Below are 20,013 nucleotides of genomic sequence, written 5' to 3' on the forward strand. Positions count from 1 at the left end.
ACTTTATTTTCTAGTTCTGGGGGGAGGGGGAACTTCCTTAGAAAACTTACAAATACAGAAAAGCACAAAGAGAAAATAATTTTTCACTCATCACCCAGAGGTATGCCGTATTTCGAAAACTAGAATAATATGCCACTTTGGCATAAGGATTAATTTGAGTTACACATAAAAAACAAAACACTCTTTACCCACCTCCCTCATTTGCCTAAAAGTAGTGTATGGGTTAACAAAGCTGACTCTGAATTTGGGGTTAAGAAATCAGAGTTGTAATTTAGGGTAGCTACCAATAAAAAGTGGAAGCACGAAACTACACGAGAGCTTTTAAGACTGTTTCTACATATCCGAGGCTCGGAAAGGATGCTGGGGAGTGAAGGGGCTGCAGAGAGAGAAGAGCTGGCCGGTTCTCAGGACCACAAGCCCTCCTCTGCAAGGCTGGCTGCAAGGTGAACCCAAGTGTCTGCACGGGGCCGGCCTGCTGGGCTCAGCGGGGCCTTGGCTTGGATTCGAAGCTCCAGGGGCTTCATCTTGAAGTTCTTAGCCACTTATATCTTCGGATTTGATCCCTGGCAAGTGAAATTCAACACTCCTGAGTTCACCACCCTTCTCTGAGCTTAGCCCAGCTGGCAGAGGACCAAGGCTGTCCCAGCTGGCTGGGTCCACCTCCTGCAGAGCCTTGGCCAGCTTCCTGCATTCCTTTTTTCTTTCCAGTAAGAAACTTTTCTCTCTCTCTCTTTTTCCTTTTAAATCTTTTTTGTTTTTTTAAATTTATTACATAGTATGAGCAGGCCAGGGCCTCTTGCCACCGCAGATGAATTCCAGATGTATGTGCCCTTTTGTGCATATGGCTTTACACGGGTATTGGGGGACTTGGACTGAAGCCAGCAGGCTGTGCAAACAAGAAACGTTAACCACTGAGCCATCTCTCCAGCCTCAGCCAAATGCTTTTCATCCGTCATGAATTCCTTTGACATTCTCTTGCTTTTGAGTGAGGCTATTTAAACTTCTGTCTCTTGGCATTTATTATGACAGACGTCCTTGCTCAGTCCAGCAGTTGGAGATGGGGGAAAAACAATCTGTGAATGACCTTTAAGCCAGTTACCTTACTTCTAGGAATGTATTACAAGAAAGCAACAAAGAATAAAGTTTTAACTGCAAGGAGTGCTACCTTAGTAACACTTGTTACCAGAAAGTAGAAAAATAAAGGGGATTGGTTAAATGGTAACACATCCATACAACCAATAAAATAGACATGTATGAAAGTAATAATACAGCTAAATGTTAAATGATATGGCAAAATTGTCATCGGTGTGTTAAAAAATTTAAGTTATGAAATTATTTTAAGATCCCTTTCTTATGTGTGTGAAAAAAGAAGCCCCACAATTATTCTTTCAGAATATTGTATAGTGACATTTCTGGTGATGTTTTGCAGTTTGTCTTTTTCTCCACCATCTTGGGATTGTTTGCCCTATCTGCCATGTGCCAGCCTCTGGTGCCATCCTCTGCTTGCCTCCCCAGGTGTGCTGGAAGACGGCCTCTCCTCTAACGGCGTCTCCCGACCCACAGTCCCGGGTGGAGCAGCCAACCCTGAGAAGAAGATGAACTGTGGCACTCAGTGCCCCAATTCCCAGAGCCTCGGCTCAGGCCCTCTGACCAGGAAACAGAATGGCCTTTGGACCACAGAGGTAGGGTTACAGGCACTGAATCAACTGGATATAGGCTTAAAGATTGCTCCATGTCAAAGCCCCCCAGACCTTGTCCAAAGAAGGAGCACTGTGACAATGGAAATAAGTCACCCCCGCCCCTGCCTAGTGGGATATTGGTTGGTTGTTTAATTACAGAAATTGGTCCTTCACATTTGTCCTGTAGAGAAAGTCTGCGTTTGTTTAGGCACAACTTCGTTCAAGGGTCCACTTATCTTGGGGAGTGAGGTCTGTGTTGGTTCCAGGAATTAGTCCCAAGCCAGGCAGTGGGCCCATCTCAAGGGTCAGCAGGGTGGGAGAAGACAGGAAGAAGCTAGAAGACCGGTGAGGTAGGAAATAAGCCTCTGTTTTATCTCACAGCTTCCAACCAGGTAGAAGGAGCCCTAGGGGCCCTGGTGACAGCATTCCCCCACATTGTTGCTATTGGAGAAGAGATAGGGCTGTAGGGTCCCTGAACCTGGCTGGTAGCCTCTCTGTTCTTCTGCCAGACCTGTTGTTGGGAAATGATCCACTGATGTCTCCTGCCTGGAAGGAGAGGCTGCAGGCCCAAACCAGGTGCTTTGGGTAGGCCAGGCCCAGGGTCTGTCCTCTCCTTAGTTTCTCCCTCCTTATTTCAACCCATTTCCCCTTACTGCACCCTCTTCAAAGTCCACCTCTTGCCCCGTGCTACAGGTCCCATCCCTTCAGGCCAGGATCACATGGTTCCTGAGGGTACAACTTGCTCGGTAATGATGAAATTCTTATCCATATTAGTGACTTGCCTCTCTAAACTTTGATCAGAAAACTCCCGAGTGCTGGGATTATAGGTGTGCACCACCATGCCCAGATCCAGTTTAGAGCTATTGTGAACACGATTGTCATTAATATACTAGTGTATGTCCATGGATATTCTTTGGGGTTTGTATTTAAGAGTGGAATTGTTACACATAGGTGAGGTATATTTTGAATTTAATGGATTCTAACAAATAGTTTTCCAAAGTGGTTGTGCCACTTTACACTTTAACCAGCAGTGGATGAGTTCCATTTAAGAACTTAAAGTCAGTAAGTTGAGTTTAGTCTCTCTTACCTAAGCAACTGTTGCTTTGTTTAATCGTGTCACTATCTGGATCAATATGTGAAATGTTGATATTGTCATCTCCACTTGGCAGTGGAGAGCTGAGGCTCAGGGATAACTAAGGAAAGCTCTCCCCTCTCCCACCACATCTGTTCCGGGAGCCTGTGCAGCAGTTGAAATGGGCCAGGCAGAGCCAGCGCCCAAGGAGTGCCAATGGCAGTGGAAACTATTGCATGGGCACAAGGAGCCCGTGCCACTTTCGTTTTCACAAATCAATGAACGCTGTCTGTGAGGTAACTACTTTCCAAATAAGATCAGGAAACAGATAATTTTAGTTGTAAGTCTTCAAACAATTACCAGAGCTCATCGGTGGTCTTGGCTAACTACCAGACATTCAAGTCCTTCAAAGACCAAGGAAGAGGTTTTCTACCTAGGTACTAGTTTACAAGGAAAGTTTATCCTTATTAAAGCTTCTGTCAGCAGAGCTATGTCAAATGTCTAGAATCGTCTCAAAAAGATTTATTTTTATTCCCTCCTGGGTCTTAGATATATATACTCTCTTCCTAGCTTCTCTGTTTTTCTCTGGACCAAAATTTCATGCTTTTTTTTTTTTAACACTTCACCTATTTGCTGCTTCTTGCCTTCCTTTGTACCCCTAAGATGATCCGCAGATAATCTCCAAGTCAAGATGGTTTGACTTAACAATTTTTCAATATATGATGGTAAGAGAGCCATGTGCACAGTTTCACCATACTTCAAATGTTGGATTTGAGTTTTTTCCTGCGCTGGCAGCACACAGCGCCTTCCTCTCTCATGATTCTGGTTGGCAGCCGTGAATGGAGTGATAGCGTCTGGTCAGTCTAGTTACCACCAGGGAAGATTCCTCAGTGTGCTGTGAGGCGAGGCTAGGATGTTCAGAACATTAAATGCACTTTTTATTTATTTTCAACTTGTGCTGAGTTTCTTGGGATATAAGCCCATCACAAGCTGAGGAGTCAGGATGCTAGCTCTTCACAATGCTCTTACTTGTGCACCTGCAAACCACCTGGCCGATGGTCCTTCGGCAAGTTTGAAAAGCTTCTCTTCTCCGGAAGAGCACACAGCTTCATCCACATGCCTCCTGCAGTTTTCCCATTCAGACTTACCAGGAAGTTTGTGAGTTAAAGGCGATCCTTGCTGGGCCTGGAAGGTTTCCTCATGGGTTCCTCTACGCTCTCTTAGTATCTATTCAAGTGTCCCTTAAGTGTTGTTCACACGCCGGGTACTGTTTGAATGCCAACGACCCAGAAATGGACGAGACAGACATGGTGTTTACGGTGAGGCAGCTTCCAGTTTTACCAGAATAGGAGTGAGAGTCAAATAATATAGAATACATAAAGCAGTTGCAGACCTGGACTCCGAAGGTCACTAGTGGGAGGTAATAACTGCTCTTTTTAGCCCAGACACCTCTCCAGTTTAAAGTGCTTTGTGAAGGGCGATAGGTCACAGCAAACAGTACCAATGACCGTGAGCAAAGGCATTTTGTGTTTTGAGCCCATCTCTGTTTCATGTCCCATAAAGCAAATTCTCTTCTCTTTCACTCTCTTTCTCTCCTCTTTCTCTTTCTCCCAATTACCTCTGGTCTCTGCTTTCTGCCTAGCATTAATAGGTGTTAACTGGCAAAACAATTGTGCCAAAAACAATCTTTCACAAATTGGACCCGACTTTCTCAGTAGGGAGTGCTTTCTGCTGTGCACCCTGCTTTCCCTCATTGCTTGGGACCATGTTGGCTTCACAGCATCTAATAAATCACTGGCTCGTTCCTTGTCACCCAGCTTCCCACCTGTGCTCAATGTGGTGGTTTGATTCAGGTGTCCCCCATAAACTTGGGTGTTCTGAACGCTAGGTTCCCAGCTGACGGACATTTGGGAATTAATGTCTCCTGGAGGGAGTGTATTGTTGGCAGCCGGCTTATGGGCATTATAGCCAGTGTCCCCTTGCCAGTGCTTGGCATACTCTCCTGTTGCTATGGCCCACCTTATGGTGGCCAGGGGGAGATGTCCACCCTCTGCTCATGCCATTGTTTTCCCCTGCCATCGTGGAGCTTCCCCTAGAGCCTGTGAGCCAAAATAAACCTCTTTTTCCCACTTGGTTGGGTGATTTCTACAGCAATGAGAACCTGACTTCATCACTTAACAAACAGCAGGAGAGCCCACTCTGCAGTTGCTCAATTCTCTTCTGCAAATTAGTTGTTCAGGAGCTCTGGGCTGCCTCCAAACACATCACTCTCCATCTTTGGTGTGCCATTTCCGTGGGCTTAGATTTCACCTCCCTCCTTTAAAAAAAAAATCAATCTAGAGTACCAAGCAGAGGTAGAAATGGATGTGTGGCTACAGCTCTGAGCAGAGAAAGCTCCACGTGGCCGACTGCCCAGACAGCTTTCATGTCTTCAAAAGCTGTACATTTTCCAGTTGCTTTATTGTTCTTGGCAAAGTGGCCAGACAATGTGAAAAGGAATTGGCCATTGTCTGGATTAATTCTCAGCTCAGGGACTTCCTCCTTCTGCCCCACCCCCGGTGTCTGGTTGGCAGTGTTTGGCTCAGTCTAGGAAGGATGGATGAAACCCCACAGAGCTCAAAGGACAGGATCACGTGGAATTTCTCCTGGGTGGTGGTAATGGTGATGGAGGCACTTCAGGGAGGAAGGAGCTGGGCAAGTCCCAGGAAAACAAAAACAAGACACTGAAAGGAGAGAACCAATGAAACCTCTGGGGGGAGCCAGAGAGGGACAGATAGGGGAAGAGCACTTCACAGCCTGAAGCCTGGGAGAAGGGCAGGAATCCAGCGGTGTGGGGAGGCACACCTGTAATACTGACTGCTGTCTCAGGCAGAAATTTGTGGCACTCACTCCTCCACCAAGACCTGCAGCAAAACCAGTTAGAATCTCAGGTTGTAGCCTCCCTTGTTTATAATCAAGCCCTTAACATCTGGCTCTACTCCAGAGTTATGCACCCAGTAGACACTCAGTAAGTAAAAGACAATTGAATGAGACAGCCTCACAATTCACCAGGAAGGTCGTCCAGAGCTTGCCCTGCACCCACCGCTGTCTAGCCCCCACCGTCATATCCTGATGGCTCTGCAGGAGCCTAGCAGCTTCTCTCCAGGGGGCTCCACCACCTTCCCCGTGACTGTCTCCCTCCTGATCTGTGGACCAAGCCAAAAAGTCTTATAGCACCTGGTGAAGCCTGGGGGCCTAGTCAAAGCAAGGTCTGATCCCTGCCTTCCATGGTAAACGGCTGGCCTTGGGGAGTCGCTAAAACGGACTGTTCCTTGATTAATGACTTTAGTCCATGAGGCAGCAGCAAGCCAATTCATGGAATTCATGAACTAGTGGTTTCTTATTGTCTGTCTTCCTTTAATAATGGCCTGACTGAAAAGAAGTCGAAGGTCGCGCCTTGCAGCCCATGAGGCTCTGTTCTTTAATCTAAGGAGGAAACTAACACTTTCAGAATGCCTGCTTGTGGAAGATACTATAATATGGGGTTGTTTTTAATTCCCACGATTCTGAATCAGTATCTTCTTGCATCTGGGGAAGTGGACACTTAAAAGCTGAGTTATTTGTCCAACAGGGTACCCGAGCTGTGTTTTCACTATGTTGGAATTCAAACTTCTGCCTCTAAAACACAAGCATTTCTTTCTTCTTTCCTGACTCATAATGTTGGAGAATTTAAAGTAAATTTAAAGCTTTATCAGAGTTGTTGGAAGCTGCATGCGGGCCTGGAACCACCATGTTTATTTTGAACCATCACCTATAGGACATGGTCCTTGGGCAAATTAGCCTGAGCGATCTACTTGCCTCCCTGCGCAAGCAAACGCAGTGAAGATCCCCAATCTGCCTTTTAGCCATGAAGTAAGGAACAATTGCAATTCACACAACTGAAGTGAGAAGTACTTGCTGGGATTCTGTCATGACTATGGCTCTACCATTTTGATATTTATAATCTGATGGTAAAGTGGAAAATAAATAGAGAGGTGTACACTTCAAACTATGGCTAAAGACCACACAGGAAGTAAGGACCCCTGGGAAAGAGAATAACAGAGCCCTGTGATGCTAGACAATTGGAAAATCCCTACCACATTCCATGGAAAATTACTACACATGGTTACCTGTGGAGAAGACATCAAGGGACCAGAGCCTGGAATCACTGTAGCCTTCTCTACTTTTGAACTTTTGGTTTTGTTTTGTTGCCTTTTTTTTTTTTTTTAAAGATATATTATTGCTATGTAGCCCATGTTAGCCTTGAACTCACTAAGTAGCCCAGGCTGGACAAAAACTCACAATCTTCTTGCCTCAGCCTTCCAAATACAGGGATTATAGGCATGTACCATAGTGCCTGGCTTGTCAATTTTTTTAAAAACAAAATTATTTATGCATTTGCAAGCAGAAAGAGGTAGGAAGAGAGAGAAAGAGGGAGTGGGGAGATGGAGAGACTGGGTGCACCAAGGCCTCTTGCACTGAAAACAAATTCCAGATGAATGGGTCACTTTTGTGCATCAGGTTGTAGGTAGGTACTAGAAATTGAATGGGGCCAGCAGGCTTTGCAAGCAAGTGCTTTAACCACTGAGATATTTCCCTAGCCCCAAGTTTTTTCTTTTTCTACCAAAATTATGCACTGCTTTTATAATTAAAAATACTAATAATACTAATAAATGGTATCTGATGAGTCAGAATCTCAGTAAGCTTTGTCACCTGTAAAGAACTATGAAAGGGTTTGTACAATCCCATGTTAGGTACCAGCATATCTTTTTATTTATTTATTCCTTTTTGTTTGTTTGTTTTTGTTTTTCGAGGTAGGGTCTTGCTCTGGCCCAGGCTGACTTGGAAACCTAGAATTCTCTATGTCTCAGGGTGGCCTCAAACTCACTGTGATCCTCCTACCTCTGCCTCCTGAGTGCAGGGATTAAAGGCATGTGCCACCACATGACATATCTATATTTTTAAATATTTTATTTACTTCTTTGCAAGCAGAGAGAGACAGAGAGGAGAGAGAATGGGTACACCAGAGCCTCCAGCCAATGCAAAGGAACTCCAGATGCATGTGCCACCTTGTGCATCTAGCTTATGTGGGCCCTGGGGAATTGAACCTGGATCCTTTGACTTTGCAGACAAGTGCCTTAACTGCTAAGCCATCTCTTAAGTCCCTAACATATCTACTGAGTCTGAGCAAAGTCAAAAATGTCTCTATTACCATTTGGGGTGAAACTGAGAAATGGCTGAACAAAGTTTACTGCAGTCTTGAGGTTTCCACAAAATAGCCAAGCTGTCCCCACCTCTGTGGTTATGTGTCTGGCTGACGTCTGAACTTTAAGAGAAACAAGTCCATCTGGGTTGGAGACTGCCCAGAAGTTATCACAGTCAATCTGGCTACCCTTGGGAAATGGCAGCCAGCAAATGACTTCTAATTAAAGAGGCAGTATCAAGGGGACTTAGAGCTATGATTCACAGGGTACTAAACCTGCAGTTATGAAAAAGAGACAAGGGAAAATCCATGAAAATGAGACAAGAGAAGAATAGAGAAGCTGTCAAAGTAGGAGAGAGACAAGAGGGGCCCCAGTAATGAGAGTCTAAGGTAACAACGCCCACAAAACAAGGATATTAGAAGTGGAAGAAGAATTGCATTAGCAGATAGCTGTAAAAGAAAAAAGTGCCAAACAGGATTCTGTCATCATGGAGGTGAGAACCATGAGATTTTTTTTTTTAAAGCCTGTAATATAGACATATTTTATTTTCTTGTCATTAAGAAAGGAATGTTACATACAAAGGTTTGTCTAGTTGAAAGCCACATCAGAGATCCTGAGGTATGAAAGGGAATAACTTCCTCATATCTTCATACCTTTATCATAAGAAGGGAAAACTTATCAGAACTTCTCTAGAAAAAACATCCTGTATTGTAGTTTTCTTCTTTCTCCTTCTTATTTGGGCTTGAAACCTGTGTTAATTACTTTTCTCATTGCTGTGACAAAATACCTGACAAATGCAACTTTCAGGAAGTAAAGGTTTATTTTGAAGGAAAGGTTTATTCCCTCACAATTTGAAGAAACACAATCCATCGTATGATGGGGAAGGCACAGCATCAGGAAGCAGAGAAGGGACAGAAATTAGGGCTGGGCTATACAACCTTGAGGCCGACCCACAGTGACTTGCTTTCTCCAACAAGGTTCCACCTCCTAAAGGTTCAATAACCTTCCAAAACAGTGCCACCAAATGGGGACAAAATGCATGAGCCTATGGGGGACATTTCATATTCAAACCACAACAGAATAGAATAGAAAGTTTCCAAGTTGTAAGTAGGTTGCAGGTATTCTCACAGCTATAAAGTGGGCACCTTTGGGTTGATGTCTCAGACTCCAAAGCTTCTCTTTTTAAAAGATTGCAGGGATGAGTCTGGCGAGATGGCTCCATGTAGCAGACAGCTTCAGGTTCTCTGAGATGACCTTCCAGACCAGGCACAGTTATGGAGGAAGGGATATTTATTGAAGCTCACAGATCCAGGGGAAGTTCCATAATGGCAGAAGAAGCTGGCCTGTTTTTGCAGGACCAAGCACAGATAGAGAGAAAGCACCAGTCAAAACCACACAGCACAGCACACTTCAGGAACTCCAGATAGGCACACTTTGCATATCTTTAGATAGAAATCTAAAACCCACCAGCACACCTTAAGATCCACCCAGTGACACCACCTCCAGCCAAGTAGTTTGCAGATGCAAACTACAAACTAATAAAACACTGAATATACTGGGGTCATCTATTCAAACTGCCACATTCTGCCCCTGTCTCCGAATAGATTTATAACCATCACACATTGTAAATTTTACTCAGTTCAGTTTCAAAGGTCCCTACAGTCTTGACCAATTTAAGATAGTGAGTCCTGTAAAACCATACAAGTTAAATACTTACAACATATAAATGCACAGAGTAAACATTTTCAACTGGTATAAGGCATAGCAAGGAGAGACTAAAACAATGCAAACTCAACCACCATCAAACTTCTGTAGTTCAAGTCCAGTACAACCAGAGACTGACTGTCGCCATTTTTTCCAATTCCACCCCTCCAGCTGGACAGAGTATCCAGGGAACACTTCCATCCTAGACCAACAGTGTGCTCCATGGTAGCCCTTGTACAGTCCTGGTATATCCAAAATGTCTTCAGGTGTCCAGGCAAACCATGGTCCATCTTCCAAAGACTCTTTCAGCCTCTCAGGGAATTAGGCCCTACCTCACACCGCATCTCAGCAGCAGCTCCATGAACCATGTGCAGTTCATGACCACTCCTTGCATTTTTTATGCTTCTGAAACCAGTACCAGTTGTGCAGGACACAGCCATATTCTTAATTTAGGAACAAAATAAATAATAACCTTGAAAAGCAGGTTCCTTCTCCAGTCAATTCTTTCAAATGAGTTTGCATTTCTAGGATAGCCTTTCCTCAGGCATCCTTTCCATTGTTTTAATGTAAAGGAGTTGGGCCATTTTCTTTAAGATTGCTAATGTGTTTGACAATAACAGGTTCAGTAACTTAAGACCAGTCTCAGTGCCTGTAATTTTAACTTGCTTGAGGTTTTCCAACTTAAAAATCTTTAATCTCTCGGTCTAATTATCTTTAGCCAAACACATCAGTCCATTACAAATTTAATCCTGATCAAACTCTCTGGCCTGGGCAGCAGACCATAGCCAACCCTAATGCCAGTAGCCCCATTCCAATAAAGTCCTCTGCAGTCTTTCCTTCCCCTTAGAAAGCTCATAATCCAGGCCTCAAAGTTCAATACTGTCTGCACTTAGCATTCTCAAACTCTCATAAGAATAGTCCATAAAACTTAGCTTACCACTCCAGAAGGCATCTTCAGTTGCAAGCACCAAGTCCATGCCCATTCCTCCAAAACAAAAGGTTCCAAACGAGCAACATCCACATGGTAAGGTTCATCTCAGCCCACTCCTCCGTACCAACTTCTGTAGCAGACAGCTTCAGATTCATTGAGATGAGCTTCCAGACCAGGCACAGTTATGGAGAAAGAGATATTTATTGAAACTTACAGATCCAGGGAAGTTCCATAATGGCATAAGAAGCTAGCCTGCTTTCACAGAACCAAGCAGAGAGAGAGAGGAAGCACCAGCCAAAAGCCAAAAGCCACAAAGCACAGCACATTTCAGGAACTCCAGATAGGCACACTTTGCATATCTTTAGATTGAAATCTGAAACCCATCACTACACCTTAAGATCCGCCCAGTGAAACCACCTCTAGCCAGGTGGCTGCAGATGCAAACTACAAAGTAATAAAACACTGAATATATTGAGGGCCATCTATTCAAACTGCCACAGTCAGTCAGTAAAGTGTTTGCATTACAAGTATGAGGTTCTGAGTTTGATCACCAGCACCCACATAAAATCTGGGTGTGGTGGTGTGTGCCTGTCACCCCAGTGCTTGGGAGGTGGGGACACATGATCCCCGAGGCTTACTGGCTTGCTAGTCTAACTGCATCAGTGAGCTTTAGGTTTGGTGAGAGACTCAAAAAAATAAAATGGAAAGTGACTAAGGAAGACTTCTCATGTTGACCTTTAGTGCGAACATGCACACATACCACCATGCATGCACACACACCACACAGAGATGAAAGAAAAAGAAGGAAGGTTTGCGAAAACATGTCCAGTTCTAATTGTGTAGTTGGCTAAATTTAATGTAGTAGCTGTTGGACAGTGGGTTTGTTTGTGGCTGGGAACTTCTTGTGCTCACTATTGGAATCAGAACTCTAGCTTTTCCTTTGGCCCCAAGCCCATGTATTTTAGAGCTACTACTTAGAAGACATTGTCCCAGTAGTCATCAAATTCAGCAGAGTTACACTGTTGATAGCAATTTGACATGGTTGACATGATTTTTTTTTTGGGGGGGGGAGTTTCAGGTAGGGTCTGTCTGTAGCCCAAGCTGACCTGGAATTCACTAGGTAGTCTCAGGGTGGCCTCAAACTCATGGCAGTCCTCCACCCTCTGCCTTCCCAGTGCTGGGATTAAGGGTGTGTGCCCCCACACTTGACTAGCATGATTTTTAAATGGAATTAATGGCAGTGGCTACCACTGGGGGAACTGTCCTGGTTTGCTAGGGTCTGAAGAGGTTTCTGGAACATGGGGCAGTTAATTTTAAAATGGGTCTGTCCTGGAAAGACCAGTAGTTTGTCCATTGACCAATGCAAAGTGACATACTTAATTCTCTCAAAAGCATCTAAGAAACAGTCATTTCCTTGTTTCTCAGGTAAGGGACTGAGGTTCAGGCTAACGCCCGAATGGTGACAGGACTTTGGCCCTAGTCCAGGTCTCCTGGACCCCATACATAGCTAGTGCTCTGTGTTCCTTGTACAGACTTACAACACGCTCATATAAGAAACTGTCCACAGTAGCTGGACTCACTACCATACATATTGTGTGGCTGCTGGGAGAATTGCCATTTGGTAGTCTTTGCCTCTTTACTCCAGCTTGGAAATTAATCCCAGCACTCAGGAGGCAGAAGTAGGAGGCTCGCCATGAGTTCCAGGTGACCCTGAGACTCCATAGTGAATTCCAGGTCAGCCTGGACTAGAGTGAGACCCTACCTCGAAAAAAAAAAAAAAGTGAAACAATGAAATTCTATCTTTTGAAATCAGTGGCAGAGTCTAAGTTGTCCTTGAATACCCCCAAGTCATCCATAAATTACTGCGTTTGGTTCCCTAGAAGCAGAGCCGAGATGATGACTCCTGTGCAGAGAATGGACTATCACCTGCATGGTGGGGGGAAGTTGCTCAGCTCAAGTATAAAGTTTAACACATGTGTCCCCAGTTGAGCAGCCTCAGCTTGACGCATCAGGGAGCTCTGGGTGTGAACGGCGTTGTTGATGCATACTCCTCTAAGGCAGGAGTGCTAGCCTTGGTATCCCTCACACTAACAACTAGGTGCTGGCTATGGGCCTCCTTCAGGAATTCGGGTGATCTTTGGCATTTCTGGAGTAGGTGGCTCCAGTCAGACAAGGACAATTCCAAGTAATAATCATGATGAAAATGACAGGGTTGGGAAGATGGCTCAGTGGTTAAAGGTGCTTGCTTGCAAAGCCTGGCAGCCCCTAGTACCCATATAAAGCCAGATGCACAGCACAAAGTGGGGCATTGATCTGGAGTTTGTTTGCAGTGGCAAGAGCCCTGATGTGCCAATACTCTCTCTCTCTCTCCTCCAAATAAATTAATTTTTTTAAACTTAAATCTATCTATGACCTTGCAGTGCCTGGTACTACCCACATAACAGGAGGAAAGATGATGACATCAAAATAAGAGAGGGGCTAGAGAGAGGTGGTTTAGTGGTTAAGGCCCTTGTCTGCAAAGCCAAAGGACTCAGGTTCAATTCCCCAGGACCCATGTAAAGACAGATGCTCAAGGTGGCACATGCACCTGGAGTTTGTCTGCAGTGGCTAGAGGCCCTGGCATGCTCATTTTCCATTCTCTCTCTCTCATAAGTGAATAAAATATTTTTCTTAAAAAAGAGAAAGACTAGTTGAGAGGGGGAGGGGATATGATGGAGAGTGGAGTTGCAAAGGGGAAAGTGAGGAGGGAAGGAATTATCATGGTTTATTGTCTGTAATTATGGAAGTTGTCAATAAAAATATTTTTAAAATAAGTAAATAAATCAATATCTGCTTTCTCAAACATTCCAAAATTGAAAAAAAAAAAAACTTAAAAAAGTAACAATGGTGCTTGTGTGAGGAGTTGGTGTCCCAGAAGCAGCAGCCTGTAGAAGGATGCTCCTGCCAAGGAAAAGCAACACCAGCAGTGACCACAGGCTCACAGGCCTTATATGATGTTAGAAACCTTCCTATCACTTTTGCATAAACTCAGCAACATAGTTTGTTTTTGTCCAGTGCTGTGACAGTCCGCCATTTCTTTGGTTACACTTCAGATAACATGGCTAGATAGTGTGTGTGGTGCGGGGGAGAGCCATGCGGTATGAGAAATGGACATCTATCCACAGGGCCTCACACCTACCTGCATGGGGAACTACTCATATTGTGACGGCTGCTCCCACTGAATCTGAGACTCTGTTTTCCAGGAAGTAGACTGGGCCACGTCCCCATACAGGATGGTCATTAGGAAGTGCCCAAAAAGGCTCAGTGCTTGTAAAAGGGAGAGGTAGAAACAGGAACTGGTGGAGGGAGAAGCTAAGCCTTGGAGCAGGCAGACAACAGTCTCAGATGCCCCAGCCATGGTGAGTTCTGGAGCTGAATGACTTGCCAGAACTGGGTTGCCTTGGGCCACAGTGGGCAGGTGTTTAGATCCCTCCCTTTCTTCCCTCACTGGGCCACCTCTGGGAGAGCACAACTTTGGTGGAGTGGCTCTCTAAAACCAGAGTCTCTGCAGCTGGACAGCAGGTTCTTCCTGGAATGGATCCTGGAGAAGACAAAACTGTGGAGACAAGTTCAAAGTCATTGCATGTTCACTCCACTACACAAGAAGTATACTTAGGCATGTGTACGCTTTTGACAAATTTCATTCAGTGGAATGGGCATGAGATTAGCCTCCTTCATGGCTCCCATTAAAGTTGTTTTCACTTGGTGAGAAGTTGGGGGCATAGACATATTTTGTTGAAGAATCTACTGTTTAGAAAATGCTTTAATATTTATGATTAATACTAGGCTTTTATGATAGGTTTATCTTCACCTAAAATAGATAGCTCTTCCTTTAAAGTTTCTCATTTTTATGTAGTAGCAGGCATTGTACCAAGTATCTTATCTGTATTATCTTATTTAATCCTTACAATAATCCTATGGGGTAGAAATTATCATTTCTCATTTTACACATGAGTAAATTCAGGATCAGTGGAGTGAAGTTAGAAAAAAAATGCCCACCATGAAACTATATAGCCAGTGTTTTAACTAAACTCTGTCTTAAAGCTCAAAAACTTAACTAAACTGGGCATGGTGGCACACCCCTTTAATCCCAGCACTCAGGAGGCAAAGATAGGAGGATTGCCATGAATTCAAGGCCAACTACATAGTGAATTTCAGGTCTGCCTGGGCTAGAGAGAGACCCTTATCTCAACAAGGCCAATATATATATATGAAGAGATAGATGGCTTAGTGGTTAAGGCATTTGCCTATAAAGTTCAAAGACCCAGGTTTGATTCCCCAGGCCCCACATAAGCCAGATGCTCAGGGTGGTGCATGCATCTGGAGTTTATATGCAGTGGCTAGAGGCCCTGTGTGTCCATTCTGTCTGTCTGCCTCTCTCTCACACACACTCCAATAAATAAATAAAGTAAAATAAAGCACACCTTTAAAGAAAATACTTAACTGCTCTGCTAATGCCTGCTGTGTAAACCTCCTTACTACCCTTTGAGGGAGCTCAGTTAACTCATGCATTCAACAATTTTTTTACTATATATACTGTGCAGTCATGAAGGCTTCAATCAGTCCCTGTAGGATCACAGGGGGTGGTACAGTACCTCAGAATATTCCCACCCACTCTGTGGCTCTTAAACTTTTTACCCACTCTTCCACAATGTTCCCTGAGCCGTAGCAGGCCTGTTGGCAGTCAGATTTAGTGTTGAGTTCTCTATAGCCTCTGGGTTTCTGCCTTGATAGGTTTTTATTAATCACTGTGTCTGTCACCATCACCCTAGAGCTGGTTGTCAGGCTAGCAGTAAGAACAATATTCATGTCACCACTTGCTCTGCAGTTTCTCGTGGGCCCTGGAAGATATGGTTAGAGGTGGTATAGCTCATGGAGGGCAGTTGGATACCTTCTTGTCCTATTAATGGATCTTGGTTCTCCTCTGTTTTCTCTGCCATCTTTAAAATAAAGCAGGTTTTCCAACCAAGAGTGAGAGCAGCTTAGGTTAAAGGGGGTATGCAAAGTTATTTGAGAGATTTTTTTCTTTTCTTTTCTTTTTGTTTTTGGTGTGCAAGTCCACTCTTCTTTTCCAGAGAACAATGGGGGACTCTCTCTGAAGTCTGAGGTTCCTGACCATGGGATTCTGACTTGGTTTCCAGTACCAGATATGAGTTCTCTCCCATCGAGTGGGCCTCTCATGTTCAATCAGAAAACAGTTGGTTACTTGCTAACACTGTGTGCCAGTATTGTACAAGCGTGTACTTCTTGTACAGCTGGTTTATTTCATAGCTTGCTTATTCATGCTGTTGGTGGCATTGCCCTCTGGTGACTCCCACAGGGCTTTCCAACCCTAAGGGCTAGTCAAGAGAGAGCTATCAACAATATTTTACTCAACATGTTGTGCCAGGCTCTGTGCTAAGATGGTACTAGAAATTCAACCTCTGAAATAAGAATGTATACATGTAGCAGAATAGCACATGTCACATGATGTGTACAATATTTTTGGTGTAAATATTTTGGACTTTTATGGTACAATGCTCTAGTGTTATTAAAACCCCTGAGAGGCACTTATGTGCATGGGTTCTTGTAGGTTATTCTCCCTCCCTGCCTGTGCGCTCATAATAATCTTGAGACGTTAATGCAAATGAGAAAAACTTCAGATATTTGCTAGTAACTGAATTCACTATTTTAAATTTAACAGGCTAAAAGAGATGCTAAGCGAATGTCTGCAAAAGAAGTCACGATCAGCGTTACAGAGAACATCCGACAGATGGACAGAAGTAAACGAATCACGAAGAATTGCGTCAATTAGTAGAGTGTCTGGACACAGAAGCAGATGAACTTCTTTGGAGGCCTTTGTGGCACTGGATTGCACCAAGGAACCTTGAGGAAGCAGGTGCCTCTTGCTACTGAGCGATGGTTTGACCTGCAGCTACCTGCGCTGTTGGGACCTCCTGTTTATCACATATAGTAGATGTACCAAACAGTCCTGAAATATGTTACTTGCCAAAATGTGGTTTGGTTTGTCCCTTTGCAGCATCTGTAGCAGGGGTCTTCCATAGCTATGGTAAGCCAGGGTTTGTGACACATAAAGGCAGGAGGAAGGAATTTCTTGGTGGAAAGAGTCACACCTCAGTGAAAACTTCTCCTGGATTGACAGTGTATGATTTCAGTCAAGCTCATTCTTTCTTTTTCAATACTGTCATTTACAAAATTTGCTGTCTTCGCATAAAAGTTGGCTTTCACCCAACTCTCAACCCAGAAATTTGAGAACTGGAGAAACAGGAAAACTCCCTGCCATTCTTGTCTCCTTAATTCGAAATGAGACTGATTGAACCCAGTTTCACACACACACTGGCTCCACCAGCCCGAGGATCTCTGGGAGGTCTCTGCAGCACAGTCCCACACCTGGTCCTCCTCTACCTGGAAAGGTCTGCTACGCTGATGTCTGTTCACTTGCTTCCCAACCACAGCGTCACAGTCTTTGTGACCTGTGCACCTAACCTGCCATGCCCTCCAGGGCTCAACCAGACACTGCATTTTCTTTCATAGTTTTATAGTTCCCTTTGTATTCTTGTGGGTTTTGTCCTTCTTATTCAGGCCGTTGTCCATTGTAATTAGAGAACTGGACACCACTCACAGGAGGGAGGCGGCCCAGGAACATGTGGCGGCACACGTGGCACCCCCATGGCCTCTCTGTACATAGCCTCAGGACTACGTTATTTTGGTATCTGCAAAGTAATTACTTTAGAAAGCCACAACCTGGTTGATATGTATTCACACTGACATTAGAGTGAGAGCCACTGTGCTGGAAAACAGGCAGCCAACACAGTGAACTGATGTTTCAGTAGGAATAATTTTCTCTCACTTTTTAAAAACATGTTCAGATGAACACATTTGCCTGCAATATAACATAGCAAGAGTTTTAAAGGATTGCTAACATGCTTGGAATTTGGGAAAGGTAGAGTTCATGTTGTGCCAAACTGAACCAATAAACTATATTTAGCAGCAATAGGCAGTCAAAAGATACATGTTTATACAACGCAGTGCACAGAAGTAACCTAGGCAGGTTAAAATGCAGATATTCACCCTTTTCTCCAGCATTATTTCCCAAACATAAGAAGTAGTGTTCTTCATTCTTTGGGTTTTTTTTTTTTCATGGTAGATTGTATATTTATTCATTCAGTGCCAACCTCATGCCAGCTACTGTAACCGATGTTGAAGGATTTGGAGTCTGGCCAGTCATGATTGTATATCCCGACTCTTTAACCGTGAACTTGCTACTCAGGAGACTGACTCAGACCCTCGGGCTTGGTGAACTGCTCTGCGGTGGAATCACACTTTCATGTTAAAGATAGATTTCTGTCAAATCACAGATTAGTTGTTCTGATCACTGTACGAAGCCTTTACCATACACAACCACCACAGCTCCAAGAACTCTATCATTTTGACTCCTTGTTAAAGGGCTTCTAGGGAACTTCATGTTCTGACAATTTTAAAAATAAAATAAATGCAAACCCTGTGACTCCTATGTCCCCAGTGGCATTGCTCAGCAGGAGCCCTGCTGCAAGGTTGGCAGCCATCCTGCGAGTTCAAGGGCTTGTTCTCCAGGGCATGTGCGCTGTGTTTAGACTTGTCGCTTCACCAGTTGATGTGCTGTCAGCCACGGGCGGAGCCCAGCTTCTCTTTCCAACTCTGTTTGCCTCAGTTCACTGCTGCACGTTATTTAGAATTTATCATCTTGAAAGGTTGGCACATATAGAGACACTTTCTCACTTTGAGGGGAGAGGGAATAGAGGGTCTATGACCTTGTCCTCCCCAGAATAATCTGGATTTCACTGAGACAGTGGCTGGAAGTTAAGCCATGTCACTAAAAGCACATCTGGACTTTTGTTTTTAATGTGTTAAGACAGGAATGGATTCCTACTATCCTTCTGGGAATAACACTTTCCATTGCAAAGTTTGTGTCAATAAAGTCATTAATTGCAAACATATGTGGTGGTTACAGAGCTCTTTTCTGGAACCTTAAATTTGTATGCACAGCTGTTTAGACTTTTTCTCTTTCTCCTTCCTTCCCTTCCTCTCTCTTTTATCTCTTTTTCAATCCCTACAAACGCCTTTTGCTTAAGTAATAGTGAATCCTTCCAAGGCTTGTGAGTAGGCCAGGAGAAGGCAGTCAGCCCTGGCCTGCTCTTACTAAGTGTAAATGTAAGTGTAGCCCACTCAGTCAGGAAGTGATGGGCAGGGATGCCCAAGACAGAACTCAACCTGCAAAACCAGTGCTTTCCCCGCCACTCCTGGTGCCCACTCCAGCCAGTAGTAGCTCTGGCAGCTAGAAGACTCAACCATCTACAGGGGAATTGTCACCTCGTCTGAAACTGGGCCAAGTCTAAGAAGCCGATGAGGGAAATGTGTGAGTGGAGAGGGCAACAATTAGAGAGGGCACGGGCCTCTTGGGGAGCTTGGGTGTGGTAGCTAGAATCAGATGTCCCCCATAAACTCATGTGTTTGGACTCTTTGCTTCCCAACTGATAGCAACTTGGGAGGTGGAGTCTTGCTGGAAGAGGTGTGTTGTTGAGGGTGGGCTTAAAGGTGTTATAACCAGTTTCCCCTTACTAGAGTTTGGCTCACTCTCCTGCTGATGTTTTCCACCTGCTGTGGTGGGAGTGATACCAACCTCTGCTCATGCCATCCTTTCCCCTATTACCATGGAGCAAATAAATCTTTTCCTCCCATCAGCAGATTTTGCCTGGGTGTTTGTCCCAGCAACAAGACAATAACTTCAACATCTGCTATGAGAAGGCACCTTTGATTAAAAGTCAAAAGCAAATTTATAATTTGGAGAGGTTGGAAACTGTACCTTCAGATAAATGCCTAGACCTAAGAGGAAGGGAACCGAAGCAGGTGCCACCTGGGTTGCTGCCAGTACTCCATGCACTGTAGGATGGTACCTCCCCACTCTTTCTCAACTGCCCACCTTCACAGTGCTACCCACATCCAGTCATGTTGGACCTCTCTGTGCAGCCCTCCTCATCTCCACCTGTTCCTGTGCTGCTCACTCCCAAATGTCACAGAAACACTCTCCATCTATCCTCTAAGCAGGATTCCCAGAGGTGGATGGGTGGCAGAGGTGGCTCATCTGCTGAAACCAGATGACAGATATTCCTTATTTGGTCACCATAGTGTTAACAGCTAGATGTTTCATGTATTTAGGCAGCTCTGGCAGAATTTAGAATTCCAATATACTTTTTCCCCTTCTTCCATAGCTAGGTGCGCACTGCCAGCCTCCTTTGCAGCTAGGAGTAGCTACATGACTGAGTTCAATGAAATAATAGAAGCCAGGCACAGAAGCTCCCAGGAAGTCTCCTAAGGAAGAGTAGAAGC

General features: G+C 44.4%; 1 protein-coding gene across 1 annotated transcript in view; it reads left to right on the top strand.

Annotated features, from left to right (window-relative positions):
- Baalc (BAALC binder of MAP3K1 and KLF4) overlaps positions 1–18,623 on the top strand; it is an 89,530-nt gene extending 70,907 nt beyond the window's left edge. Inside the window, exons 2-3 of the mRNA XM_004663024.2 lie at positions 1,516–1,682; positions 16,331–18,623. Of these exons, the coding sequence (XP_004663081.1) occupies positions 1,516–1,682; positions 16,331–16,441 (278 nt within the window). The 3' untranslated portion in view covers positions 16,442–18,623. The remainder of the gene's footprint in view (positions 1–1,515; positions 1,683–16,330) is intronic.
- Positions 18,624–20,013: the final 1,390 nt, after the last annotated feature.

Source organism: Jaculus jaculus, chromosome 2 (genome assembly GCF_020740685.1).
Source record: "Jaculus jaculus isolate mJacJac1 chromosome 2, mJacJac1.mat.Y.cur, whole genome shotgun sequence".
In the NCBI taxonomy this organism is placed as follows: domain Eukaryota; kingdom Metazoa; phylum Chordata; class Mammalia; order Rodentia; family Dipodidae; genus Jaculus; species Jaculus jaculus.